This window comes from Hyperolius riggenbachi, chromosome 2 (genome assembly GCF_040937935.1).
Source record: "Hyperolius riggenbachi isolate aHypRig1 chromosome 2, aHypRig1.pri, whole genome shotgun sequence".
Lineage (NCBI taxonomy): Eukaryota > Metazoa > Chordata > Amphibia > Anura > Hyperoliidae > Hyperolius > Hyperolius riggenbachi.
The window spans coordinates 426,629,253-426,656,429 of record NC_090647.1 but is presented as its reverse complement, the minus strand read 5'-3'; the positions used below and the strand labels follow the sequence as shown (position 1 = coordinate 426,656,429).

The window sequence follows — 27,177 nt, the reverse complement described above, 5'->3', positions numbered from 1 at the left end:
TTCTGCATTCATTATATTTACCCTGTATGGCTTACTACAGTAATTTTGCTGATGCTGATAGCTTGCAGAGTCAATAAATGCAAATAGACTGTTTCACGGATTCGTTGCAAAGGCCAAATAATTACAGCATGCAAAGCAAACTACATGATAAAAATGGTTTACACAACTGAAAATGAAAGGAGAACACTAGTCAAAGTAAAGTTTTGTGATAAACACAAATATTAAATATCTAGCAATGAACTGATCGATGTATTTGGCTTTTCAAAAGAGATACCGTATTAACATTCCCCATATAGTGTGCAATCCTCATTAGTTTTGTGTGACGGAGAACACTTTACCTAATTAAAAAGGCTAGTCTCTGGGGCATCGGATGTATTTCTACACTCACTACCTGCCTGCGCAGTTGATAACAATAGTTTCAGAAGTTTAAATCACACCTGATTTAGTAAAAAACAAGGATATTTTTGCTCACCTGAGGTTTCCTTCAGTCCACACAGTGCGTCATGCTCCTCAGTGTCCTCTGGGTCCACTCCATTGCCAAACCGGCTCTGAAATATCTGCTACTGGTACTGCACATGTGCTGTCCCTTCTGCGCACCTCCACAATTGCACTCCCATCACTAGAGAATTTTTTACATGCGCAATTCTCAAAAGAATGAACAGCACATGTGCAGAACACTCCGAAGTGATGAGAATGGGATCGTGGAGTTGATTGGATTGGGCCATGCATACACAGTCATCATTAATGGAGTTTCAATGGCAGATATTTTGGGGTGACAGAGTGGACCCAGAGTATGACACACTTGAGGGGGGGGGGGGTATAATTACTATCAGCTAAGTTAAAAAAAAACTTTTTTCACTAGTTAACAGTTAAGTGCTTTACAGAAAAATATACATTCATATATCTCAACCACAGACTATGCAAAAAGAATAACATTAGTTTATAAATACTAAAGTACCAGATCAAAGTCTGCAATTATTACAAGATTAAATTTAAATTCGTAGTGCCTGGCCAAATTCTATGTTATTATTTTAGGAGTAGAAGAATGTATAGCAGTTCAAAACTTAAACATATTTAACCTTTGTATACAAGATGGGAGATGGGAGGCATAATAATGTATTTTGGAGACAAGATAAATATGATTCATTATCAGTGGAACAGTAATAGTACTTTTAAATAATTTATAAATGTGTTCTTTGGACTTATGATGCCTCTCTTAAAATTGGAATTTACTTTAAAGGCATTTGCTGATTAATCATTTGAATTACAGAATAATCACCCCAAGGTAGGGTCTGAGAAAATGAGTAGTTAATAAAAGTGCGGCCAAAAATGAGCGCAATTGTTATCATAATATTACGCTATTGCAATTAAATTGTCATTTATCGTGTTGTTGCTAGCCCTTGCGCTATTTAGCAGGCGGCTGCAATTAAATTATTTATCAGATTCTTTTTAGCGGGGATCAGGGGGGTCTTAAGGTCAGGCACCACCAGGGGGGGTCTTAGGGTTAGGCACCACCAGGGGGGGGGTCTTAGGGTTAGGCACAACTGGTCAGGGTTATGTGTAGAGATGTCCCAAACGGTTCGCCCGCGAACGGTTCCAGGCGAACTTTAGGTCGTTCGCGTTCGCTAGCGAAGGCGAACTTTTGTGGAATTTCTATTCGCCCCATAATGCTCCATTGAGCAGAACTTTGACCCTCTACATCACAGTCAGCAGGAACATTGTCACCAATTAGACTACACTCACTCTTGGAGCCCCACCCCCCCTTATAAAAGGCAAGGTTCTCCTGTTGTTTTACTCACTCGTCTGCCTACAGTAATTAGTTAAGGGACAGCTGCTGACAGACTCTGCTAGGGAGAGTTTAATTAGACTCTTGTAGGCTTGTTCCCTGCTGATTGTTATTCCTAATATTACCCTTCTCCCTCTCACTCCTCCCTCTCTCTATCCCCCCCCCACTCCCTCACTCCCTCCTCCCGTAGGGAGGAGGGTCTCATCTTCCAGGGAATTGTAGTATTTCAAAAGCCAGCTTACATACTGTGGCTGGGAATTGAACCCAGGCTGGGCTGGGAATTGAACCCAGGCTGGGCTGGGAATTGAACCCAGGTATCAGTGTGTGGTAGGTAACTCACTTAACCACTATACTACCAACAACACTACATGCTGAAGCCAGCCTAGCATGTACCATTATGATCAATCCAAGAGATAAATTAGCTTGCTTAAGGATTTGTAGCATGTCAAAAGCCAACTCACCTTTGCTGGGAATTGAACTGAGGTCTCAGTGTGTGGTAGGTAACTCACTTAACCACTATACCACCAACAACACTACATGCTGAAGCCAGCCTAGCATGTACCATTATGATCAATCCAAGAGAAAAATTAGCCTGCTTAAGGATTTGTAGCATGTCAAAAGCCAACTCACATTGGCTGGGAACTGAACCCAGGCCTACCACTCTGTAGGCTGCTATCCTAACCATTATACCACCAACACAACACACTAAAATGCTACATAGTAGTGTGTACATACCTTTATCCTTCATTTAGTTTGTTTGTAAGCCTTACCGTACCTTAGTCCTGCTTAGTCCTGGATAGTGTAATGGTTAAGGGCTCTGCCTCTGACACAGGAGACCTTGGTTCAAATCTCGGCTCTGCCTGTTCAGTAAGCCAGCCTTAAGCCAGTATGAGACCTAGGGCAAGTCTCCCTAACGCTGCTACTGCCTATAAAGCGCATCCTAGTGGCTGCATCTCTGGTGATTTGAGTCCGCCAGGAGAAAAGTGTGATATAAATGTTCTGTGTTTGTTTGTACTATAAAGACTTTCAAATATTAAATAGGCCTTTTTTTTAGTTAGAGTTAAATTAAAGCCTGTAAATTATTTTGAGAGATACTAAACAAGTAGACAGGCTAACAGCTTCAAAGATAGGAATAAATGAGGAACATAGACTCTGGGAAATCTTACCTATATTTATTATTACTGTAAGGTATGTAGAATCAGTAATATCTAATAAAGTCTGCCCGACGTAGAAATATTGTAGCAAACCACAAAAGTGGTTCAAGTTTCAAATCTCCCATACCCAGAATTTTACTCTGTTATGGTGTGCCTCAGTAGTTTACAAAGAAAGTCTCTAATAAACAGAGCGACGTTGAGGGCATTTTTGTCACCATAAGTAATAATGAGTTAACAGTGTAACTGAGATTACAATATCATGCACTGATGCTGCCACAGTACTCTTACAAGTAAACAATATGCTTGAATACAGCATACAATCTCATCGTAATGTGAATATAGAACAATATTTGAAGCAGCACTGGAAAGTGGAAGCAGGAAATTTTGGCTCTCAGAGAACTGCATGAATTTGGGTGCTGCCGAAGGTCTCCATACAAATACCGTTTATAGCAAGAAATTTGGGTGCCAACGGCCCCTGGTGAATATTGGTTTTACTATAAATGATAATTAGCAGTTTTGTTACAAATTATTTTAGCAGGATTTTTTTTGCCATGGGAGAAGGATGGTGGTTAAGGTTAGAATTTCATGGGGAGCCATAAAAGGTTAGGCATGGGGGGGGGGGGGTAAGGTTAGGCATCAGCAAAGGGATTGGTTAGGGTCAAGCTTCAGCAGGGAGGATGGTTAGGGTTAGGCACAAATAGAGGAAAGGTGCTGTGCGAGATTAGGGTTGGATTTGGTTGTAGTAAAATAGTGGTATCATTTAGTAGTAGAATACTGATACATTTTCTTCTAGCATTTTCTACTAAGGGCTTAAAGCAACAAGTTTTGAATCAGAATGATACAATTTATTGGCTAACTTAGAAGTTAGCCAATACATTTCAGCAATAAAACCTTTGTCAGACTGATTCCAGAATACTGACAAACCATAGAACACAGCTTATATACTGTACATTGGACATTGAAAAGGAAATTCATTGTACTGCACTAAATGGCATTGGATGCCTAGTCACATCATTAAGAGGATCCCCCAGAGATGCGGACGACAAAAATTTTGATTCAAAACATCTTGTTTTTACTGATGGCTGACACGGTACAAAACTCGAATGCTTCTACTACGGGCTAAACATCTAATGAATGTGAAATTATAATTACATTGTTCAATTGTCAGCTAAAACTGCTGAGTAACATATACCTTACTGATCCAGTAGACAACACAATTACTTGTGAGAAATAATCTTTTTTACTGACCCAGCATTCTTTTTTTCTCAATTAGTGTGTTAGATTTGAAAGACATAGTTTAATAATAATAAAAAAAAACTGACGTTGAATGAGGGCAATTTTTTATGAATTTATTATTTAAGTGTAATTCCATTTAACCAAGCTTTTCCATCATAATGTCAGTCTTTTGAATTGTCAAAAATGTTGTAACCCTCTGGAGGACTCTTGCTTTGGTCTACTGATCTAAGCAAAGCTTTGACGAGAAATTCTTATTGAGGCTTCGGATGAGTCCAGAAGATCAATGGACCAAACTGGAGCACCAGGCAGAGATTTAAACATGCTTTTTTCAGGCTCCTTTTTAGTTCAGTGCATCTGGGGGACTTATGGTATGATTTCCTTCTTGCCCCTCACAGTAATCCTAGCCCTATGAGTTTTAACAGAATATGGCATAGAACATTAAGAATTTGTTTTTTGTTTTTAGGAGGGTGTCATTTCCTTACTGAAATAGTTTTCTTACAATGTTGATTTGTGTTTGCTATTAACTAATAATGGGAATAAACACTCCTTTTGGTGGGGTGTGTGAACATCTTGGGGTCCCTTTACTAAAGGGATGAGATCGTATTTCTGGAAATTGGTCGATGGTAATTTGTAAGAGTGGCATAGCTTATGTGGTGGACGCCCATGCCCACAACATCAGCAGTTCAATGCCTGCATTTAAGATAAGTACGTTTAAAATAATTGGGAGTATGATTTTTGTTTCCATTTTTACAAAACTTACAAGAAATTATAGAAATTATAATAAAAATATAATACATTTAGTTACAGATTTTCCACTAATAGGCAGTAAATAATGTGTGGTGCTGAAAAAAAGAATGTGGCAGGACATACCCATAGGGCAAACATCTAGCATTGTGGTTTACCAGCTGACTGGCGAACATGCAAGAATTCTTGGCATGCAAGCAATTCTGGCACAACATTGGTTTCACACATCAAACTGCTCCACAAGTGTTCCATGCACCACAAGTGTGCTATCTGAGCCACACCTTCCTATGTCAGGTGTCCTTGCTCACTCGCCACCTCACAGGAGAGCTGGGCTTATGTCATACCACGTTGATGAGGTTGTGAAAGGTGAATGTTGGATTTAGGTGGATGATGACCAGTGTAAAGGAGAGGAGCCATCTCTGATTGGCTTTAACTAACCCAGTCAAATAGCTTCTTTCCTATGCACTGCTTATCCACCTCCCCATGCTTCTTTCTTGCCTTCATATGACATCAGTCCAGTTCAGTGCTCTAATCAGGATAGATGATCACACTTCCCCTGCTCAGCCTGCCTTCTCAATCATTAACATGTAAAGAGCCAGGCTGATGTTATGTGAGACACAGGTGGAACCATATAGAGCTAGATTAGCAGGCTGGATGAATAGTGTGATGGAAAGGAATCATCTGATTGGTTTTAACTCAGCCTTTAGTTGGACCCTTTCACTCACACTGTTCCTCTGGTCTGCTTATCAAGCTATGTGTGGAATTTGGGTGGGATGTTTGGTGGTCTGGAAAACTATCACATCCCTATATGGAAGCTTCTTTGCAGTTTACTGCGATCTGAAAATTTCCAGACAATGAACACCTACATTACAAAGAGTTCACTGGACTCAGAGAATATGAGTGATGAGCTCATAATTTTGCATCAAAATGTGATGCACAATTTCTGTCAAATTCATAATTTATTTTGTGTGTAGCCAAAATTATGATCTGTAATTCTGGGAGTACTCTAAATTATGTGAATATGTGAAATTAGCTTCTTTGGGAACAAGGAAATATTTTTTTGTTTCAAAAAAGCCTTAAAGCCCACACACACACACACAAAAGAAAAAGAAAGAAAATGAAACTGAGTAAAACATGTTGCATGCTTTCATGAAAAAAAAAAAATATATATATATATAGAGAGAGAGAGAGGGAGAGAGGGAGGGAGGGAAGGAGAGAGGGAGGGAGGGAAGGAGAGAGGGAGGGAGAGAGAGAGAGAGAGAGAGAGAGAGAGAGAGAGAGAGAGAGAGAGAGAGAGAGAGAGAGAGAGAGAGAGTTTTGAGCTCTGTATACAGATCTTATACAGTGTGGGGTCCCCATTCTGTTGCCTATTTAGTCCCTTGCAGGCTGGTAGCCAGAATTAAGCTATACCAGCCATGTTGGGCTCCTGACCATGAGCTATACCAGCTTGCATACTACATGATGTGTGGGGGCTCTGCAAGAGAGATGTGGCAAAACCTCACCCTCTTCCCAAAACCTTCGTCCATACTATAAACAAGGGCTCTTCCTTTACTCCATTGCCAGGAGTAGGGGACCACCAGATGGCCACCTCCAAGTGAAATACATATAGGGGCAATAATGTACTTACTGCACAAAGGGTCAAGTTAAATAAAAATATAACAATGAAATAGTCCTTAATTAACCAATAATACTTACTTTTCATTAATGACCCACACCAATATCCTCTGGATGTTAAGTGAAGTACCCCACTGCACACATATGCCACACACGTTTCTCCCTGCCAGCACTTGCTATACTAATGTATATCAAGCCTCAGCAAAAGCATATTTTAAAGTGCCACTGGAGCTCCCCATAGGTTCATTAACAGATCAATGGGAATGCTCCCTGAGTTAAAAAAAAGAATTTTCTCAAAAACTATAGAGATTTTTGGAAAAAAAAACATGGACTGAATTATTTATAACTGCAGCTTACATATTTTTGTGTGACATGCAACATTTATAAATGGATTATGTGAAATGAATTCAATTTTGAAATCATAATGGCAAAATGATACATATAATTCTGCGTAAGTGCAATTAGCACAACGATCATTACTAGTGATTTCCCCAAGTTTCCATAAAAAATACATACAAAATAGTGTATTACACAAATACTGCTATAGAGGATCAAGGACTTTTTAGCTGCTAATATATATTAAAACCCAGGACACAGGTCTTAAACCTGCTCTAGACACCAAACTGTACCTAAACCCGGGCCCAGGGGTAGTATTAAACCAAAGTGGAGTTTGATTTTAAAAAAATGGAGGCCAAAGCAGGACAAGGACTAAGTTTCTCTACCTTAGGGTTATCTTTTTATTCCCCTCCCTCCACTCCAGTTCTTCATTTATGTTAATTGCAAACCTAGAACTACTTATAGTACCACTATATTAGTTATCTATATGGCAATATGTTATTTTGGGGTAGGATCAAACCATGTACAGATACACAGAACAACAGATGATGGGTCATCAAGGTCAGTGTCGGATTTACATCACAAGATGACTTACTTAAAGAGACACTGAAGCGGGAAAAAAAATACAGTATATGATATAAATATTTTGTATGTGTAGTACAGTTAAGAAATAAAACATTAGGAGCAGAGACATAAGTCTAATATTGTTTCCAGTACAGGAAGAGTTAAGAAACTCCAGTTATCTATGCAAAAGAGCCATTGAGTGCCGCAACTTTCAAAGTCACAGAGAGCTCTGTCTCTGCAGTTTCTTATCGCAAGTGTCTGGCACTGTAATTTTATTTTCTGCAGAGAACAGTTCAAAAGTTTACTAGCCTGCTCTGTAAAATCATTTAGAATGCTGAGTAGTGTGTAAACTGCAAATATTAAAGAATGATGCAATGTAAAAGAAAAACAAAAAACTACCGTATATAACAGAAAATAAAAATATGAGAATATTTTATTTGCTACTAATCTTCTAGTAATTATCCGTACTACACAGCCAATTCATTATATCATTTTTTTTCGCTTTAGTGTCTCTTTAATGTGTTTAGAACCAGACAATGCTCAAACATTAGTACGTTTTACTTTAAAAGCCTATTTATGTGTGTTTAAATTTTATTTTAATAAAATATTTTTAATTTGGCATTGGCTTCTTTAAATTTTGAATTTGGGAATGGTGAAGGGCACTTGTCTGCCACTGAACTATTGTAACAAGCCAAATGGAAGTCCGCACCGCCTCTTAGGGTAAATCTTGTTTTATTAGTATCAAAAAGACAGACACATTAAAAAGAACCACCAGGCTGCCTAAGAGGCGGTGCAGACTTCCATTTGGCTTGTATACTTGAATCTCTGTGGTATCCGGGGACAAGTCCTCCACACCTCACCCCCTTACATAGGGTGGCTTGCCAGAATAGTGCGATTGGCTCTTTTTTGAACTGAACTATTTTAAGTCATCTCCAGAAATGGGGAATAAACAATCCATAATGCCACAATTTTTCTATTACAACTACCTCTATTCTTAAGGCCCAAAAACATAGTAAAGGGGGCCCTTGGCTCTCAACATTAGGACTAGGATTCTTTGCAATATGGGTAGGGTTCTGCCTCCTCCTTTACCGGTTACTCCCAGTGTAGAAAGGCATACATCCTGGTGTGCTACAGTTAGTAAGGTTAGCACATCTGCTACCATTTCTTTAGCTTTATTTACTAAACCATACACCACTGCAAGGTTTTCATTACATTTCACACTTTTTGTTAAACATTCAGAATTGTCTTAGATGCCTTCTCTGTGTCTATCCCTGGATTCAGAGAAAGCAATCAACAGGGTACACTGGGGCATTATGACTGTGGTACTAAACAAATTCGGTATTAAAGGTCCTTTCCAGGAGTCCATATTATCTCTCTAGTCAGCTCCATCAGCACATGTTTAGATTTAGAAACTTTCAAATAACAAATGCCCCCTGTCTCTACTTATATTTGACCTGGTCATGGAGAGGTTAGAGTACATTAGATCCAATAGAAACATTGAGGGCCTCACAATGGGTGGTAGAGAAAACACAATTGGTTTATTTGCAGATGACGTCAAATGTAAAGAACCAATATCTTCCATGTCACGTGTCTGGGAAGCACTTACTTCATTTTCAAATGTATCATACTGCAAAGTGCATGATCACAAGTCCTGACTTCTGGGAATAAATATATATAAACAGAATAGGAAATGTAATTTCTGATAAATTTCCCTTTCCTTGGGCAAAAAATACATTCACATATTTGGGCATTAATATACCCAAGAATGTAGGTGACCTCTATTGACTTAATTATCTCCCATCAATTCAAAAAATGTCAAGGGAATTAACGAACATATCAAAATTTAAGATCCCCTGGGCTGGAAAACTTGCAGCTTTTAAAATGCAGGAGCTCCCAAAATTAATTAATATATTCAGGACATTTCAAATCCCAATCCCCAAATCCTTTTTTACAGAGATGAAAAGAAAGACTTAGTTCTTGTGGCAAGGGCACAAGCAAAGAACAAAATCTCACAATCCCCAAATATAAGAGTAGTAGTCCAACTATTATTCATGCCTTATTGATAGTTCCAAAGCATGGTGGTGTACTCATGCGCCTCAAGTGCACACTACCAGATCTGATAGTAGCAAATATTCTCTATGTTAAAAAGCTCTACCACCCCATGCTACTATTATGGCCACCGAAACTTAATAAAGAATCACAAATTAGAAGTGGAAGATCTCCCTATGAAAATTCCTCTACAAAGCACAGCCAGACATATTGACAACTGTAATATGAAATATTGTTACAGTAGAGACATAATGTAGACCAATGATCTTTTCAGAAATGAATCCCTTAAATCTTTCCAGGAATTAAAGATGAATACAGTTTATACAATAATACATTCCACTCATACTTGCAACTTAGGTAGTTTATACAGTCAGGCCAAATTAATAATACCAAAATTACCCAAAAAAATGCAGACATGTATTTTAGAAGTACATAATCCTAAATCAGAAATCTCCATATGATACAATGATATGTTGAAACCTATAATACATTTAATACATAGATACAATAATTACTGGTCCTCAGAACTCAAGGAAGTAAACTCTTTAGAACAAATACTGAAAGTTAACAGAGATATTCCTGGATATACACAATGTTTATCTGATTGGGAAACATCAGAAAAAACAACTGTGCTATGGCATATGCCTAAATCTAGAATATCCAAAATATCTAATAATTAATCATCTCAATGTTGGAGAGGATGTCATTCCTTAGACTTAGTAATTCATATTTTATGGGAATGCCCCTTATTGAAAAAATTGTGAGAATTAATCCAGATATTAATTCAAAATTAGTCAATATAACTATCACTCCCAGTTTAGTACTTTTTAACATAAAGCAATAGATCACTTGACCATTTTTTTTAAATGTTACCAGTTTGGCATGTGATTAAAATAGAGTTAGCTTTTAAACAATGCTTTTATGTTATCACCATATGTTTTGTTATCTATAATTACACTAGAATTACTAGGTACATTTAATAAGAAACATGACCTCTAAATATGGTTTAACTCCCTGATTTAATAATACAAAAATAAAATATATGTCCATATTCAGAAATGGATGTTTTAATTATTAAGCATTTAAAACATATTCAGTCAAGACTGTATACAGCAAAGAATTATAAACTGTGTACTAAAGTATTTAAAAATGTAAAATATATATCTTTGCAAGGTGCTGAAACATAAGCATGATTAAAGAGGTAGTTAAAAATAGAACATTGACCTATTTTCTGCAAAGGATTTTCACACATATAGCAAATAACTTTAAAACAAATATAGATGCAAGTTTTAAAAAAGGCTACATACCCAGTTTTGGCAAAGTTCGTCCAGTATGTCATAACCACTGCACTGAGCATGACATCATTCTTTGAGAAATTACAGTTAAAGAGTTCTGTCGGCCCAATCATTGGAATGCCAAATACATAAGGAACTTCATCACCATGAGCAGAATCTGCCCAGCTTGGTTTCATTTCACTTTGGCAATGGTGGTAAAATGCATAGAAATAAGTTGGTGAACCATATCTGGCATGTAAATCTGCCGTTGCAACAGCTGGCGCCACCCATTGGTGATCTGTAAAAAGTGCAACTAACGTCTTCCTTCGGGTTTCTGGATTTTCTTTATCGGCCCAGTCTGTATACATGAATTTAATGGTCTCCCTAAGTGTATCTTTTCCTTCAGGGTAACCATACAGATTGTCTACAAAATTGGCTACTGAAAAGTCAAAATCACTTAGTGAGACACCATCTTCATTGTCCACTATGCCATCTACAAATTTTAAGCCTTCCCCTTGATTAACTCCAAGCATAATATCATAGTTAAGGAACTCCCCTTGTTCCATGAGTATCTGCGGGTCATCTGGAATGACATCACCATCAATGACTGGTCCAAAGGCAATGTGGTATGTGGCTGGTGTGACAGACTGCTGAATGAGTTCTTTGTAATTCTTCTCTCGAAGACATTCAACCAATTCAATAGTATCCAGCATGTCACAACCCACTTTATCTGCCAATATCCTCGTATACTTGGCAGGCTGGTAGTTCACTGCCCAGCTGGATAAGGCTGTTCCACTTTGTATGATTGCTTTTTGGAACAAACCTGCAGGTGCAAAATGTATAAATGCAAATTAAAAAACTTAAAGTCATACAACAATGCAGCTTTTACTAAGCAGATAGAACATACATTGTTTTTGAGTTTTCCTTAGCCGCATCCTTAGCAGAGGAATACTTTGCAAGAAAAGTATTATTTTTATCAAGCACAATTCAACCTTATTTCAAGAAAAGCATTTAAAGGAGATAAAGATTTACTGAAACACAAGCTTGATTTTAAAGAGATTTTTACAAACACTAGGCAAGGCTTTCCATTTGAAAAGTGTTCATCCTTTTCATTGATAAAATGCATGCATTCCAGATTTCACTAATCAGACACAACACTAATAAAGCTTGTCTCTAGCATAGGTCACAAGTGGCAAGATGGTCTTCTAAAAGCATATTTAAAAGGCCACATACATAAGTGCTTTATTAATTTGTTTTACTGTTAAAAAAGACTTAAAACAAAATACGTATTAATAAGACATTGACTCTCAATTGCTGCTTCTTCCTTGCTTTATTTTACCCTTTTTTTGCCATGTTTAGGCACTAAGCTTCATAATACTCTCCCCTATGTTTCCTGGGGAGAGGTGACCAAATTAACTAACTGAGCTTGTTACATTCATGAAATGAAAATGTTATTTAAAGGTGTCTATCAAGGCTGTAGAAAAATGCACCAAAGACCTTTTAAAGTGAGCGTAGCAATGGTATAGTTCAGTTATAAGCACTGAACTAACATTTTTCAATAGACAGTGATGATGTGGTTCTTGAAGCTTGTCATGACCAGAAAACTGAAAATAGTACACTCAAATATTAGGACAAAACAAGTTCTTGTCTGGTAAGTGGTAATATTTTAGGTTGTTACACATGCACATTTGTGAGTGGTCATCTTTAAGGAGTTGGGAATTATGAGATCCAATTGTTAATATGCTGTGTTTCAATTGAACTGTCTTTTTATTTATATTTTTGAAAGATAACAGAAAATCAGACATGTGAAATGAAATGTTAGCTTATTTTTAGCTGCACTGTTTCTTGCTTTTCTGGAATTTTCACAGAAAAGCACAAGGTTTTCCAAAATTCAGCAACTTAGCAAAACATCCTTATTGAAAAGGCTACATTCTCAACATAATGCATGCATAACCCAGTAGAGATGGCCTGAACAGTTTGCCAGCGAACAGTCCCTGGTGAACTTGGACTGTTCACCATTTGCATTTAAAGCAAATTTTTTTTTAAAAAAAAAATTGCGTTCACATTTTACATTAAAGTCAATGGCCATCAACTTTAACAGTTAATAGCACAGCCCCTTTATGTGCTAGAAACACCAGATTTGCAGGGTATGTGGAAAAGGACATTAGGTACAAGAGGAAAAAATTGAAAAAGTCCTTATAGTTTCTGAAAAAAACTATTTTAAAGATCTCATTCTGACTGTGGGAAATGTTTCCATGGCCGCTGACTTTAGCGGTTAATAGTAAAGCCCCCTTACATACTAGAAACAGGTTAATTGCATATACATCCACAGCACTTGGTACTCAGATCGGCATCTGCAGTAACCCCACAGTGCACAAAGACAAGTTTCCATAGTGACCATCACCAGAAATAAATCAGAAAATGTCACTCTCCATCCAAGAAACATATACACATTTATTTAAAGCTGAATCCACATCACATATACAATGACTTACTTCCGGGGTCCTTTTGACAGGGACCCTTAGTAGTAAAAAGCATGTAGTGTAACACAGTACACGTTAAAATCCAAGAACGATCTCATATAAGTTGCCCAGTCTCCAGTTCCGACCGGTTTCGGCCTTGCGCCATCATCAGGGAACACTGGAGACTGAGCTATGGGCAAAATACATAAAGGATACCTTGTAATTGCCTGATCGAGGCTGCCGCAGGCTCTAAACAGAAACTTTTAAACTTGCCGGTAAAACGCATTACTGATTGGTGCATTCCGGTCAGGTGGTAAGGTGCAAGTAGCTCTGAGATGGCGTGACATCACAACAGAGCCGGGGCCATAACGCGATTGGATGAGTCGGTCACATGGGACGGCATGCTGGTGCGAGATTGGCTGAGGGAAACACTAGGCATACTGGGGAATGTAGTTTTCAGTCCCTCCATTCTCGGCTTCTATATCACTACAGAGATGGAGTATAGCGCGATTGGTCACCATGGTCACATGGGAAGGTTTGCTATGCATGCTGGGAAGTGTAGTTTAAGTCTCTCCGTGCACAGGATTTATATTACGACCTATTCCTTACAATAACTATCAAGATGGTGCAAAATAAATACAGTAAGTTAAAAAGGAAGCTCATATTGTTAAATATACATATACACATTTCAAGTCATATTGCATTTTTATATTGCACACCCCATAAATATACTTAAAACACTATTTCCCATAGAGTTCACACGGTTACTGCCATCTTGTAGTCAAATAAATTACTGCACTCAAGAATTATCTATAAAACAGTTTATATTGAAATCAATATTCAGACCTCTTGGTCGCATAGTCTTTAGTGTAAAGATCCGCTTGGTTTCTAGTTTGTACAATTCTCGATCTTTATTTTGTCCTCTCCAGTCTATTTTTACTTGGTCAATAATACAAAATTTTAACTCGGAAGGATTCTTGTCATGGACAATTTTAAAATGATTGGGAACAGAGTGGTCTATTTCAGCTTTTCCGATGTTGTAGACATGTTCATTCAATCGCCTCCTGAACTCTCTCTCTGTTTTCCCTACACATTGGAGCCCGCACGGACATTCTAACAGATATATCACATACATACTATTGCAATTGTAAAAACGTTTGATCTGAAAGACTTCCCCTGTATAATTGCTGGTAAATGAGGTGATCTTCCTTGGTTGGTTGGTGCATGTACGACATCCAAAGCATTTTTTACATTTAAAAAGTCATCCATCTCCAGAAAAGTTGGTTGCTTGTATAGGGTGCTACTTGTAATCCAACTCTGAAGATTTGGGGCCTTCCTGAAAATAACTTGCGGTTTTTCAGTAATTATTTTGGTTAGGTCAGGATCTAGTCTCAGGATTGGCCAATGCTTCCCTACAAGCCTTTTTATATCCCTATATTGTGTATTAAAATCTGTAATAAAAGCAAATTTAAACTGATTTTCCACATTCTGTTTTATACCTGTGCTGTGGTTTTCAATCATATCCAGTCTATTCCGTGTACCAATCTCATCCTGCAATTTCTTTAGATTGTCAGAATCATATCCTTTTTCTACAGATCTTTCAATTAAAACATCTGATTGGGTAAAAAAATCTTTAGTATGAGTAAAATGTCTAAAAACCCTTAAAAACTGGCTGGATGGTATCGCTTTCAGCCAGGTGGGATAGTGGCAGCTTTCCAATGGGATATACTGTAACTATTACGATCTGTGGGTTTAAAAAAAGTTGATGTGCTACATTTTTTACCGTTACAGTTGTGCTACAGTTTACTTTTTCAGTGCTGTATTCACAATTAAAATCAGATTATCAGTATTAAAATTAATAAAATCAATAACATTCCCAATAAAAAACACATCATCTATAAATCTTTTCCATAGACAGAGGTTTTCGTGTTGTGCACCATATATAAAAATATCCTCCCATCTGGCCACAAACAGATTGGCCAGACTGGGAGCATACCTCGCCCCCATTGCCACGCCCTTTACCTGTCTATAGAAAGTGCAGTTAAAAGCAAAATAGTTATGACCCATAGCAAAATCTAATGCCTCTCTCAATAAGATGTTTAGAGTCTCTAAATTAGGAGGGAATCTTTAAAACAAGTGGCTGTAGAAAAGTGTCCAAAAAATGTCCTAAATGGGATGTTACTGAGTTAATACCACTCACGATGGGTCGGCCTGGTGGATTTTCTGGGTTTTTATTAATTTTTGGCAAACAGTTTAGTACAGGGGTTCTTACAAAGGACGGAATCAAATATTTGCTCTCTTTCTCTATAATTAAACCTTTTTGTACTCCTATTTTCACCAGCATTCTCAATTCCTGATGATATCTCGGTCCTGGGTCCGTTTTCAGAACCTGATATGTTTGATTATCCTTCAATAATGTGTTAACCATATTGATGTATTTTGCAGTGTCCATAATCACTAGCACCCCTTCTTTGTCTGCAGGTTTCACAATTATATTCCTATTAGTTGCTAAGGCTTTCATAGCTACCTCCAGGTTCCGTTCTATTCACTTCGCTTTCATTGGCATATGTTCTATATCTCTAATAATCAATGATTTAAAAGTTTCAATAGAATTATTATTTGACAACTGGGGGTTGAATGTAGAGCGGTTCTTCAAACCACTTTTTAGATACTGCCCACTAACATTAGTATCCACTGTTGAGGTAGTTGGTGCTGGGTTTGTAGAGAAAAACTTTTTTATGCTCTGATTTCTTGCAAATTAATGGGCATCTACAAACATTTGGAATTTGTTCATAGTTTTTTTTTTTTTTGGGGGGGGGGGGGGCATATTTTAATCCCTTATCCAATAATTTTAATTCTGGGTCAGTCAAAGCATTACTACTGAGGACTATAAATCCCTTCCCCTAGCTTTCTTTCATTTCTTTGCTGTTTTCTCCTTTGGAATTTGATGCCTCCCCTATTTCCTCTGGTTCTTCTTCTAATGATCTTTTTCTCCTTTCTTTTTGAGGTAGTGCTTTCTCTAAAAAATGGTTGTTGGGATTTTCACTCGTTACAGGATTCTCTACCAAGGAGGAGTCCGGTGCTGTGAATCTATTGTAGACTGGAGGGTAATATTTAGGTGGGGGTGCTACTTTATTATACCTCGGTTTCGGTTTCCAGTGTGGTCGTGTTTGGGGGTGAAAGTTGGGATAGGTTTTAGGATGCATGTTATACAGTTTCTTTGGTGGGACTGTTGGGGGTCTTGGATTTTGAAAATATCTCGGAAATCCATATGTGGGTCTACTAGGTCTTGTTGGAGAGTGATTTTGGTAAGGAGTGGGGTAGTTAAATTGTTTCATAATGGGGGTCTGCGGGGTTTTGGGGCCACGGTAATATGGCTTGGGATGGGGTATATTAGGTTTCGGACTAGGATTAGGGGCGGCAGGTACTACCGATATGGGTTTGGACTGCCACTTGTAAACCATTTTTTGGTTGTAATTATTAAAGTCCCAGACATATTTCTTTTGTTTTTTATGTCTAAGGTCCTCATCCCCTTTTTTAAGGTGCTGTTGGACGTTACCTGAGATCTTTTTGAAGTCCTCTAATTCATGAAAGGGATTTAATTTCTCTTTAATTTCGTCTATGGTTTTATTAAAATCTAGCATCCGCAATCTCTTTGCTTTTAGTAGGTTTTTTTATTAATTCTTTCCCACAGTCATCAAACAATCTCTGCCATTCCTCCTTTGACACATATTTCATCTCTTGTTCATTTACAAGAAGAAAAAAGCTTCCCCCTCTCCCCCAGAGCCCTTGTCCAATCCATGGATAAGGGGCTCTTGGGGCATTCATGGTGGCATTTGGAAGTTCCCTTTAAGAAGGGGACCTCAAGATGCCTGCCTCCTCCCCAGGAGAAGTTAGTATAGGGGTACACAATACCCCTTACCCATTTCCGCAAAGACATAAATGAAATAAAAACAAAACAATTAAAAAAGTCCTTTAATATTCTTAACTAACCATACTCAACTGTACCTTTAAATAAAGTTCCCATGCAAAAATCTTCGGAAATGTCCCACGCCAATATCCTCTATCTTGTGATCTTGACTAAAGATCTCCACCGACCGCCGCCACACACGCCACCCCACCGCAGCTCTCACCTATGCTATATATAGCTGAGAGTGTTGTCATCAGATGCTCAACTGCCAGCTCCCGCTGCCGTCCCCACCTCCCACACCTGTCACCCCCACCCATGCTGGCACCTAGTGCTCCCATGGGTGCACTAGATGCCAGCATGGATAAGAGTGATAGGTGTGGGCAGGTAGGGAGGACAGTGGGAGCCAGCGGTAATGCTTCTGCATAGGACAGCACTCTCAGCAATACTAAGCATAGCTAAGAGCAAAAAGCATCTTGGAATTTCCCTCCAAGGCTCCTCATTGGTCTGTTAAGGAAATTTAACATTGATTTTCTCAAAAACTATAAGGTCTTTTTGAAAAAATGTTTTTACCTCGTGGACCCACTGTCCTCCTTCACATACCCTGAAAATTTAGTGTTTCTAGCACGTAAGGGTGCTTTGCTACTAACCACTTAAGTCAGCAGCACAGGAAATGATTTTCTCAAAAACTATTAAGTCTTTTTGAAAATAACTTACTGATGTGTCTGTATAGCCCAGTTATGGGGATTTTGTGATTGTAGTGACTAAAGATCTCTCCCATTGTACAAAGGTCAGTGGATACATTTAGGCATGTGAACCTTCAGCAGTATAAACATTTCTTATTGGCCACTGATTTAGCAGCAAAGCCATGTCCTGGAAAGGTAGCCTTGTCCAATCAGTGACTATGCTTTAAAGATTGAGGTGTTATTTACTACAGAAGACCCACTCTGATAAAACATCCCAGAGCTATGGCTGTCATCACTTAGTAATTTTGAACTTTAAAAACAGCAGTCCCCAAACATGTGGACAGCCCTGGCTTGTACCATATTGGTTATCAAAATTCTAATTCTACATGGGTTTACAGTTGATGCAAAAGCAGAGGCAAAGAGCAGTAACCGAGGCAATCAAGAGGTGGAAGTGATCTGCACATTTGCAGGAGATGTGCAGATCACTTGCACATCTCCTAACTATGCTCCATAGGTGAGCATAGTTAGATGCTCACCTATGGAGAGGGAAGGCTCTGGATCCCATAGAGCATGACCAGTGCACTTGACTCACCCACTTCCCCCCACCCCTCCAGTTGACATTATTGGGCCATCTGGTTAAATAAGTATTTGGGAGTCCTCCGAAGTCTTTGCTCTTGAATGTTTCTGAAGATGGGCAGCTCTGTACTGCACATGTAGGAGCGCACACTTGTGCATGAGCAGTACGGAGCCAACCACTTTCAGAAGGACTCAGATAAATGATTGCTTCTGAAGCCTTCTGATGGCTCCTGAAGGCACAGACTTTTATGGGGGACAGCGGTGAACCAAGCAGAGAGAGAGGAGCAGCAGCCTATGACAGCCAATCGCCATGATTGGCCGGTAGAGATGGCCCGAACCTCCAATTTTAGGTTCGCGAACCGGTTCGCGAACTTCTGCAAAAAAGTTCGGTTCGCAGGAACTTTTGCGAACTGCAATAGACTTCAATAGGGAGACGAACTTTGAAAACTAGAAACATTTATGCTGGCCACAAAAGTGATAGAAAAGATGTTTCAAGGTGTCTAACACCTGAGTTTTTTCAATGACTACAAGAAGGAAAAAAAATTCAAAAAGACCTTATAGCTTTTGAGAAAATTGATTTTAAAGATTTCCTTCCGACCGTGGGAAAATTAAACGCCCGCCGAATTTAGCAGTTAATAGCAAAGCCCCTTTAAAAGCTAGAAACACCAAAATTGCTGGGAATGTTAAGTAGAACTTAATAGGAAAAAAAAATTCAAAAAGAGCTTATAGTTTTTGAGAAAATCGATTTTAAAGTTTCAATGTAAATTCTCCTTCTGACCGTGGGAAAATAAACCCCCGCCGAATTTAGCGGTTAATAGCAAAGCCCCTTTAAAAGCTTAAAATTGCTGGGAATGTTATGTAGAATAGTGGGAACAAGAGGAATTTTTTTTTTTCAAAAAGACTTTATACTTTTTGAGAAAATCAATTTTAAAGATTCAAAGAAAAAAGAGTCGATTCATTAAAAAAAGAACTGATTCATTAAAAAGAACCGGATGATTCATGAACCGTTAGTATAGCTTAGAATGCGTCCTGAGCAGGACGTATAGCTGCTGGCTCCTGCTGTCTCTCCCCACCTGCCTTCACCTGTCAACCTCACCTAGGCTGGCACCCAGTGGACCCATGGATGCATCAGGTGCCAGCCTAGGGGAGGGTGACAGGTTAAGGCAGGTGGGGAGAGACAGCGGGAGCCGGCAGCTATGCGTCCCAAAGGACACATTCTCTAATATGTGGGGGGCGTCAGAGATCTTCAATCAACTTAATTGAAGATCGCAAGATAAGAGGATACTGTATTCGTTGGATCATTTACCGAGGATATTGGGAATTTTTTTTACAGGTAAGTATTTATGGTTAATTTAGAATAATAAAATACTTTTCTCGTGGTTGTGTTTTTATTTCATTTAACACTTTGTGGAAATGGGTAAGGGGTACTTTGTACCCCTATACTCATTTCTCCTGGGAGGGGGTGGGCATCTGGGGTCCCCTTCTTAAAGGGGATTCCCAGATGCCACCATGAATCCCCCTGGGAGTCGTCGCCCCATCTCCTCCTGGAGCACTGGAGGTGGGGAAGAGCCCCTTGTCCATGGATTGGACAAGGGCTCTGGGGGGGAGGGGAAGGCTTGGCCACCTCTCCCCCCAGAGCCCCCCATATCATGGACCATGCGGGCTGGTATAGCTGAGATGCTTTGTGGGGAGCAACTTAGTTTTGGGGCAGGCAGTCACATGGCGTGCAGGCAAAGATGCTGTGTGCGGGGACCGACTAAGTCTTCGGGCGGGCAGTAGCCCTCCGGGATCCAGGCCTCATTCTTTTTGATAAAGGTGAGGTACTGTACACTTTTTTGAATCAGGCAACTTCTCGTCTCAGAGACAATGCCTCCAGCTGCGCTGAAGGTCCTTTCTGACAGGACACTTGAGGCAGGGCAAGACAGAAGTTGGATGGCAAATTGGGACAGCTCTGGCCACAGGTCAAGCCTGCGCACCCAGTAGTCCAAGGGTTCATCGCTGCTCACAGTCTCTACATCCACACTTAAGGACAGGTAGTCGGCTTCCTGCCGGTCCAGGCATTGGTGGGGGTGGATCCGGAAGCGCTAAGGTGAGGCATTGGACTAAAGAATGTCCACATGTCCGACATCACCATGAGATCCTGTCCTTGCCTGCGTGGACATGGGAGAAGGATTACTGCCAGTAGTGGTGCTCGGATACCCCTTTTTAAAATTCGAGTTTGGTCGAATTCGAATAGTAAATTATTCGAGCTCAGTCGAATATTCGATTCGAATAATTTTTACTATTCGATTCGACCTCGGACTTCGAGCTCACTATTCGAGTCGGTATTCGAGCTCATTATTCGAGCTGACTATTCGAACACTTGTTTTGAGGGTGAATGATGCAAGAAACATCTTTTTTTCCAAGTAACAACAGCAAGTGATTATGTGGGGATGTTCCTTTAAAAAAAAAAAAGGTGGAAAGAGAAGTTGTGTCCAAAATTTTGTTCAGTACTGTATATACTTCTCCTCCTTCTCCTCCTCCTCCTCCTCCTCCTCCTCCTCCTCCTCCTCCTCCTTCTTCTTCTTCTTCTTCTTCTTCTTCTTCTTCTTCTTCTTCCTCATCTTCTCCTTCTTCTTCTCCTTCTTCTTCTCCTCCTTCTTCTCCTTCTTCTTCTTCTCCTTCTTCTTCTCCTTCTTCTTCTTTTTCTATATCTTCTTCTTCTTCTATATCGTCTTCTTCTTCTTCACTTATTTCTCTTTTATAATTTTTTTTTAAAGAAATGCAGCTATTTTTGAGCGTAATAAATAACTGGTGGCGCACGCATGTTGGAAGCGCCATTGTATGTGCTCCCTGGCAGTGGAAACACACAGACAGCAGGAGGTAAATTCAGCAGCAGGAGGAGGAGGATGAGTGTGTGGCAGCAGGCCAGGCAGTCAATGAGGCAGGCAGCGTGACATAATATCCCTGGTACCTAGCGGTGATACCAGGGCTGTAAATAAACACAGCAGGAGGTCCCAGACAGCGGTCGTGCAGCCCACATCGTGTCCAATACACAACTGGGACAACACAGTTTTCAACCCGGGCACCTCAGAAAAAATTAAACCTTTTTTTTTTTTAATGGTTTTTTTGTTTTGTTTGTACAAGTTAATTACACAGATATAGCTATTGTTTGACGTAATAGCTGGTGGCAGAGTGGCAGCAGAAGGTAATTCCGTGTACCCTGGCAGTGGAAAACACAGACAGACAGCAGCAGCAGCAGGAGGAATGGAGGAGTAGTGTGAGTGTGGCAGCAGGCAGGCAGTGTGACAAACAAACAAATTACACAGATATAGCTATTGTTTGACGTAATAGCTGGTGGCAGAGTGGCAGCAGAAGGTAAATCTGTGTACCCTGGCAGTGGGAAACACAGGCAGGCAGCAGCAGCAGCAGGAGGAATGGAGGAGTAATGTGAGTAGCTATTGTTTGACGTAATAGCTGGTGGCAGAGCGGCAGCAGAAGGTAAATCTGTGTACCCTGGCAGTGGGAAACACAGACAGGCAGCAGCAGCAGCAGGAGGAATGGAGGAGTAGTGTGAGTGTGGCAGCAGGTAGGTAGGCAGCGTGACATAATAGCCCTGGTACCTAGCGTTGATACCAGGGCTGTAAATAAACACAGCAGGAGGTCCCAGACAGCGGTCGTGAAGCCCACATCGTGTCCAATACACAACAGGGACAACACAGTTTTCAACCCGGGCACCTCAGAAAAATTAAACCTTTTTTTTTTAATGGTTTTTTTTGTTTTGTTTTTACAACAAATTACACAGATATAGCTATTGTTTGACGTAATAGCTGGTGGCAGAGTGGCAGCAGAAGGTAAATCTGTGTACCCTGGCAGTGGGAAACACAGACAGACAGCAGCAGCAGCAGGAGGAATGGAGGAGTAGTGTGAGTGTGGCAGCAGGCAGGCAGCGTGACATAATAGCCCTGGTACCTAGCGGTGATACCAGGGCGTAAATAAACACAACAGGAGGTCCCAGACAGCGGTCGTGCAGCCCACATTGTGTCCAATACACAACTGGGACAACACAGTTTTCAACCCGGGCACCTCAGAAAAAATTAAACCTTTTTTTTTTTATTGGTTTTTTTGTTTTGTTTGTACAAGTTAATTACACAGATATAGCTATTGTTTGACGTAATAGCTGGTGGCAGAGTGGCAGCAGAAGGTAAATCCGTGTACCCTGGCAGTGGGAAACACAGACAGACAGCAGAAGGGCAGTACACAGCAGCCCACTGTAGGTGTAAAATGTGTGGCTGCAGGCGACGTAATAGTCAAAGTGAACCAGGCTGGCTTAGTGAGCAGGAGCCAGGAGGTGGTAAAGGGTGGTAAGGCACATTAAAGATGGTTTTTCCGGTAGCCAGTTCATGTCCCCCTCTCGCCTTCCACCCACGCCTGGTTCATCTTGAGAAACGTCAGTCTGTCCACAGACTTGTGAGACAGACGTGAGCGTTTCTCGGTGACCACGCCACCAGCTGCACTGAAGCAGCGCTCGGACAGCACGCTGGAAGGGGGACAGGACAGCACTTCCAGGGCATACTGCGCCAGCTCGCTCCAGATCTCCAGGCGCTTGACCCAATACTCCATGGGATCAACAGGGGCATCGCTGTCAAGCCCGCTGTAGGACCCCATGTAGTCAGCCACCATACGGGTCAGGCGCTGGCTGTGACCGGAGGAGGATGCTGCTGCATGCACCTCCTCTCTAGTCACTGCTGCTGGAGCCTCTACAGTCCTGTAGAGCTCGTTGCTGAGAGACAGCAGGTCTGTGGGGCGCTTGCTGCTGGATGCAGGCACCTGCTGCTGCCTCTGTGCTGGCTGGACAGTGGGGGGGGAAGGCTGGGGGAAGGCTTCCTCCAAGCGCTCAACAAGGGCCTGCTGCAAGCTCCTTATTTGTTTCGCTGGCTCTCCTCCTGCAGGCGGCAGGAACTGGCTCAACTTCCCCTTGAGGCGTGGGTCCAACATCATGCTGATCCAGATCTCCTCCCTCTGCTTCATCTGGATCACTCTGGGGTCCCTGCGCAGGCACGCCAGCATGTGCGCTGCCATTGGGAAGAGGCGGGCCACGTGTGCTGGCACATCGATGGCAGTGCTGCTGTCCTCATCCTCCTCCTCTGCCGCCTCATCCTCCACCCACCCCCGCACCAACTCAGCTGCGCTGTGCTGATCCCCCTCATCAGCAGCAAGGTCAGGGACCTCCACCAAGTCCTCCTCCTCCTCCCCCTCAGAGGTGGACTGTGCAGCTGCATGACGCTCCTGCTGGTCCAAGGCTGCCGCTCCCTGTTCCAGCAAAGCATCGAGGGCCCTGTTCAGCAGACAAACCAGGGGCACCCACTCACAGACCATAGCATGGTCCCTGCTCACCATGTTAGTGGCCTGCAGAAAGGGAGCCAGCACTAAGCACACCTGCTGCATGTGCCTCCAGTCATCATCGGGGACAATGGACGGGATGTTGCTGGTCTTGTCCCTTCTCTGAGCGGCGGAAACAGTGGCCAGGGCAAGGTACTGGTTGACAGCGTGCTTCTGTTCAACCAGACGCTCCAACATCGCCAGGGTGGAGTTCCAGCGAGTCGGAACGTCAAGGATCAGCCGATGGCGTGGCAGCTCCAGCTCCTTTTGCACGTCTTCCAGGCTCGCACAGGCTGCAGCCGAGCGCCGGAAGTGACGCACAACGTTCCTTGCCATTTCCAGCAGTTCGCCCATCCCCTGGTAGGTGTGCAGGAACTTCTGCACCACCAGGTTCAGCACGTGGGCAAGACAGGGACGTGGGTCAGGTTTCCCCTGTCGATGGCGGCAACCAGATTGGCCCCATTGTCGGCCACCACCTCTCCGACTCTGAGGCCTCTGGGGGTCAGCCAAATCCTCTCCTGCTCCTGGAGTTTGGCCAACACATGGGTTGCCGTCAGTTTGGTCTTCCCAAGGCTGACCAAGTGCAGCAGCGCTTGGCAGTGGCGGGCCTTCACGCTGCTGCTGAGGCGGGGGGTTTGGCCAGGTGTGCCGGAGGATGGCAGAGGATCGGAGGAACCTGCTGCAGTTCCCCTGACCCTGCGGGGTGGCACCACCCACTGTGTTGCTGCTGCTGCTGTGCCCGCTGCTGCTCTCCCATCCTCACCCCCTTCCACCAAGCTGACCCAGTGGACAGTGAAGGACAGGTAGCGGCCTGTCCCGAAGCGGCTGCTCCAGGAGTCCATGGTGACGTGGACCCTTTCACCAACCGCGTGCTCCAGCCCTCGCTCCACATTGGCCATCACAAAGCGGTGCAGTGCAGGAAGGGCCTTGCGGGCGAAGAAGTGTCTGCTGGGGAGCTGCCAGTCTGGGGCTGCACAAGCAAGCAGCGCACGCATGTCGCTCCCCTCCTGCACGAGCGTGTACGGCAGGAGTTGGGAGCACATGGCCCGTGCCAGCAAGCCGTTTAGCTGCCGCACGTGACGGCTGCTGGGAGGCAGAGCCCTAACCACCCCCTGGAAGGACTCGCTCAAAAGGCTCTGGCGTGGCCTTTTGCTAGCACGGGAATCAGCGGACACAGCAGAGGAGGCCACTGAGGACTGGCTGCCAGCACAGGCCTCAGTGTCAGCGGCAGGAGTTGCAGAGGGGGGAGGAGCAGTGTGTTTCCGCACTCCTGCTGGTGCTGCTGGAGGAGCAGGAGGGCGGGTGGCTGCTGTTGCTGCTGCTGAAGGCTGTGCAGTGATGGGTGTGGTGCCACTGCCAGCACCAGATGCCTTCAGCCTCTGGAACTCCTCATGCTGGTGGAAATGTTTAGCAGCAAGGTGGTTGATGAGCGAGCTGGTGCTGAACTTTAAGGGGTCTGCACCTCTGCTCAACTTCCGCTGACAGTGGTTGCAAGTGGCGTACTTGCTGTACACTGTGGGCATGGTGAAAAAGCGCCAGATTGGTGACAAAAACAACCCCATACGGCATGGAACCGCTGCTGCCTGTCTCCCTGTGGTGGTTGGGGGGGGGGGCTTGGGTGCGGCTGGTGGTGGTACTGGCAGATGCTGCTGCTGCTGCTGCTGAGCCTGAGACACCAGCAGGCTGTGGGACCTGCCTACTGCTGCCAATGCTTGCAATGATGCGCCTCCTTGCAAGGCCCACAAGCGCATCCTCCTCCTCCTCCTCAGAACTGCTGATGACGACATCCCCTGGAGCTGGTGGCACCCAGTCTTTGTCGGTCACCGTGTCATCATCATCATCCCCCTCCTGAAACATGTCCTGCTGGGATGATGACTCCCCCAAACTCCTCTCCTGATGCATGGATGGGCTGCTTGACTGTCGCCACAGTCTTGCTGTCCAATCCCTCCTCCCCCAAAGTGCCCATCAGCATCTCCTCCTCAAAATCGCCAACAACAGCAGACAATACCCTGATGGTGCCTGGGGTCAAAAGACTGCTGAGTGACAGGTCGGCGACTGACGGTGAACTGGCCTCCTCCCCAGGCCCTGCTGGGCGGCTGCTGCGAACAGGGGTGGTGGTGGTGAGGGTGGAGGCCTCGGATGCAGAGCTGATGGCGGGCTGCTCATCCTCCGTCATCAGTTGCACCACAGTGGATGCATCCTTTTCCTCAATGGGACGTTTCCGACCCGGCTGGAGGAAAATAGGAGCAGGTGCTACACGCTGCTGCTGCTGTGTCTCTGCAGCGTGAGTTGCAGATGCTCCTGCTGGGCAGCGCCCAAGGCGTCCACGGCCAGTGGCTATAGGAGGAATGTTAGCCACTGACGCTGCTGCTGCTGCTGCGGAACTGTGCATGGTGGCGTGGCCGCGGCTTGCCACAATGCTGCTCCCTCTCCTCCTGATTCCCTTGCTGCCCTTCCCCTTGCCCAAACCGCGCTGGCTGCCACTTCCAGACATCTTAGATGTTTTGGGCGTAAACACAAACGTTTTTTAAAAGTGCGGGTGAAAAGTGGGGTACTTTAATGGAGTGGGTTGTTGGGTGAGGTGACACTAATCACTAAGTGATTAGATCGATAAGTGATTAGTACAGTACAAATACAAAATACAAAAATCGGTAATCAGTAAGTGTGAACAGTGAACGTGTCCCCTAGTACACTAACTAGAAAATACACTAATCAGTAGTAATCACAAGGAAATAGAGTGTGTGTACACTACAGACAGTGAGTGCACGCACGCGCAAACACACGCAGGAGCTAGCCTATGAACAGTGACTGAGTGAGTGTCCCTACTACAGTAAGTAAGTAGTTACAGTCAGGAAGTAAAACTAGCAGTTACAATAATCAGTAGTAATCACAAGGAAATAGAGTGTGTGTACACTACAGACAGTGAGTGCACGCACGCGCACACATGCGCAGGAGCTAGCCTATGAACAGTGACTGAGTGAGTGTCCCTACTACAGTAAGTAAGTAGTAACAGTCAGGAAGTACAACTAGCAGTTACAATAATCAGTAGTAATCACAAGGAAATAGAGTGTGTGTACACTACAGACAGTGAGTGCACGCACGCGCACACACGCGCAGGAGCTAGCCTATGAACAGTGACTGAGTGAGTGTCCTTACTACAATAAGTAAGTAGTAACAGTCAGGAAGTACAACTAGCAGTTACAATAATCAGTAGTAATCACAAGGAAATAGAGTGTGTGTACACTACAGACAGTGAGTGCACGCACGCGCACACACGCGCAGGAGCTAGCCTATGAACAGAGACTGAGTGAGTGTCCCTAGTACAGTAAGTAAGTAGTAACAGTCAGGAAGTACAACTAGAAGTTACAATAATCAGTAGTAATCACAAGGAAATAGAGTGTGTGTACACTACAGACAGTGAGTGCACG

General features: G+C 42.6%; 1 protein-coding gene across 3 annotated transcripts in view; it reads right to left on the bottom strand.

Moving 5' to 3' along the window:
- The window catches only part of NLGN4X (neuroligin 4 X-linked), a 456,497-nt gene that overhangs the window by 7,734 nt on the left and 421,586 nt on the right, over nucleotides 1-27,177 (bottom strand). For all 3 annotated transcript variants that reach the window (XM_068269915.1, XM_068269913.1, XM_068269914.1), the window contains one exon: nucleotides 10,791-11,580. In XM_068269915.1, the coding sequence (XP_068126016.1) occupies nucleotides 10,791-11,580 (790 nt within the window). The remainder of the gene's footprint in view (nucleotides 1-10,790; nucleotides 11,581-27,177) is intronic.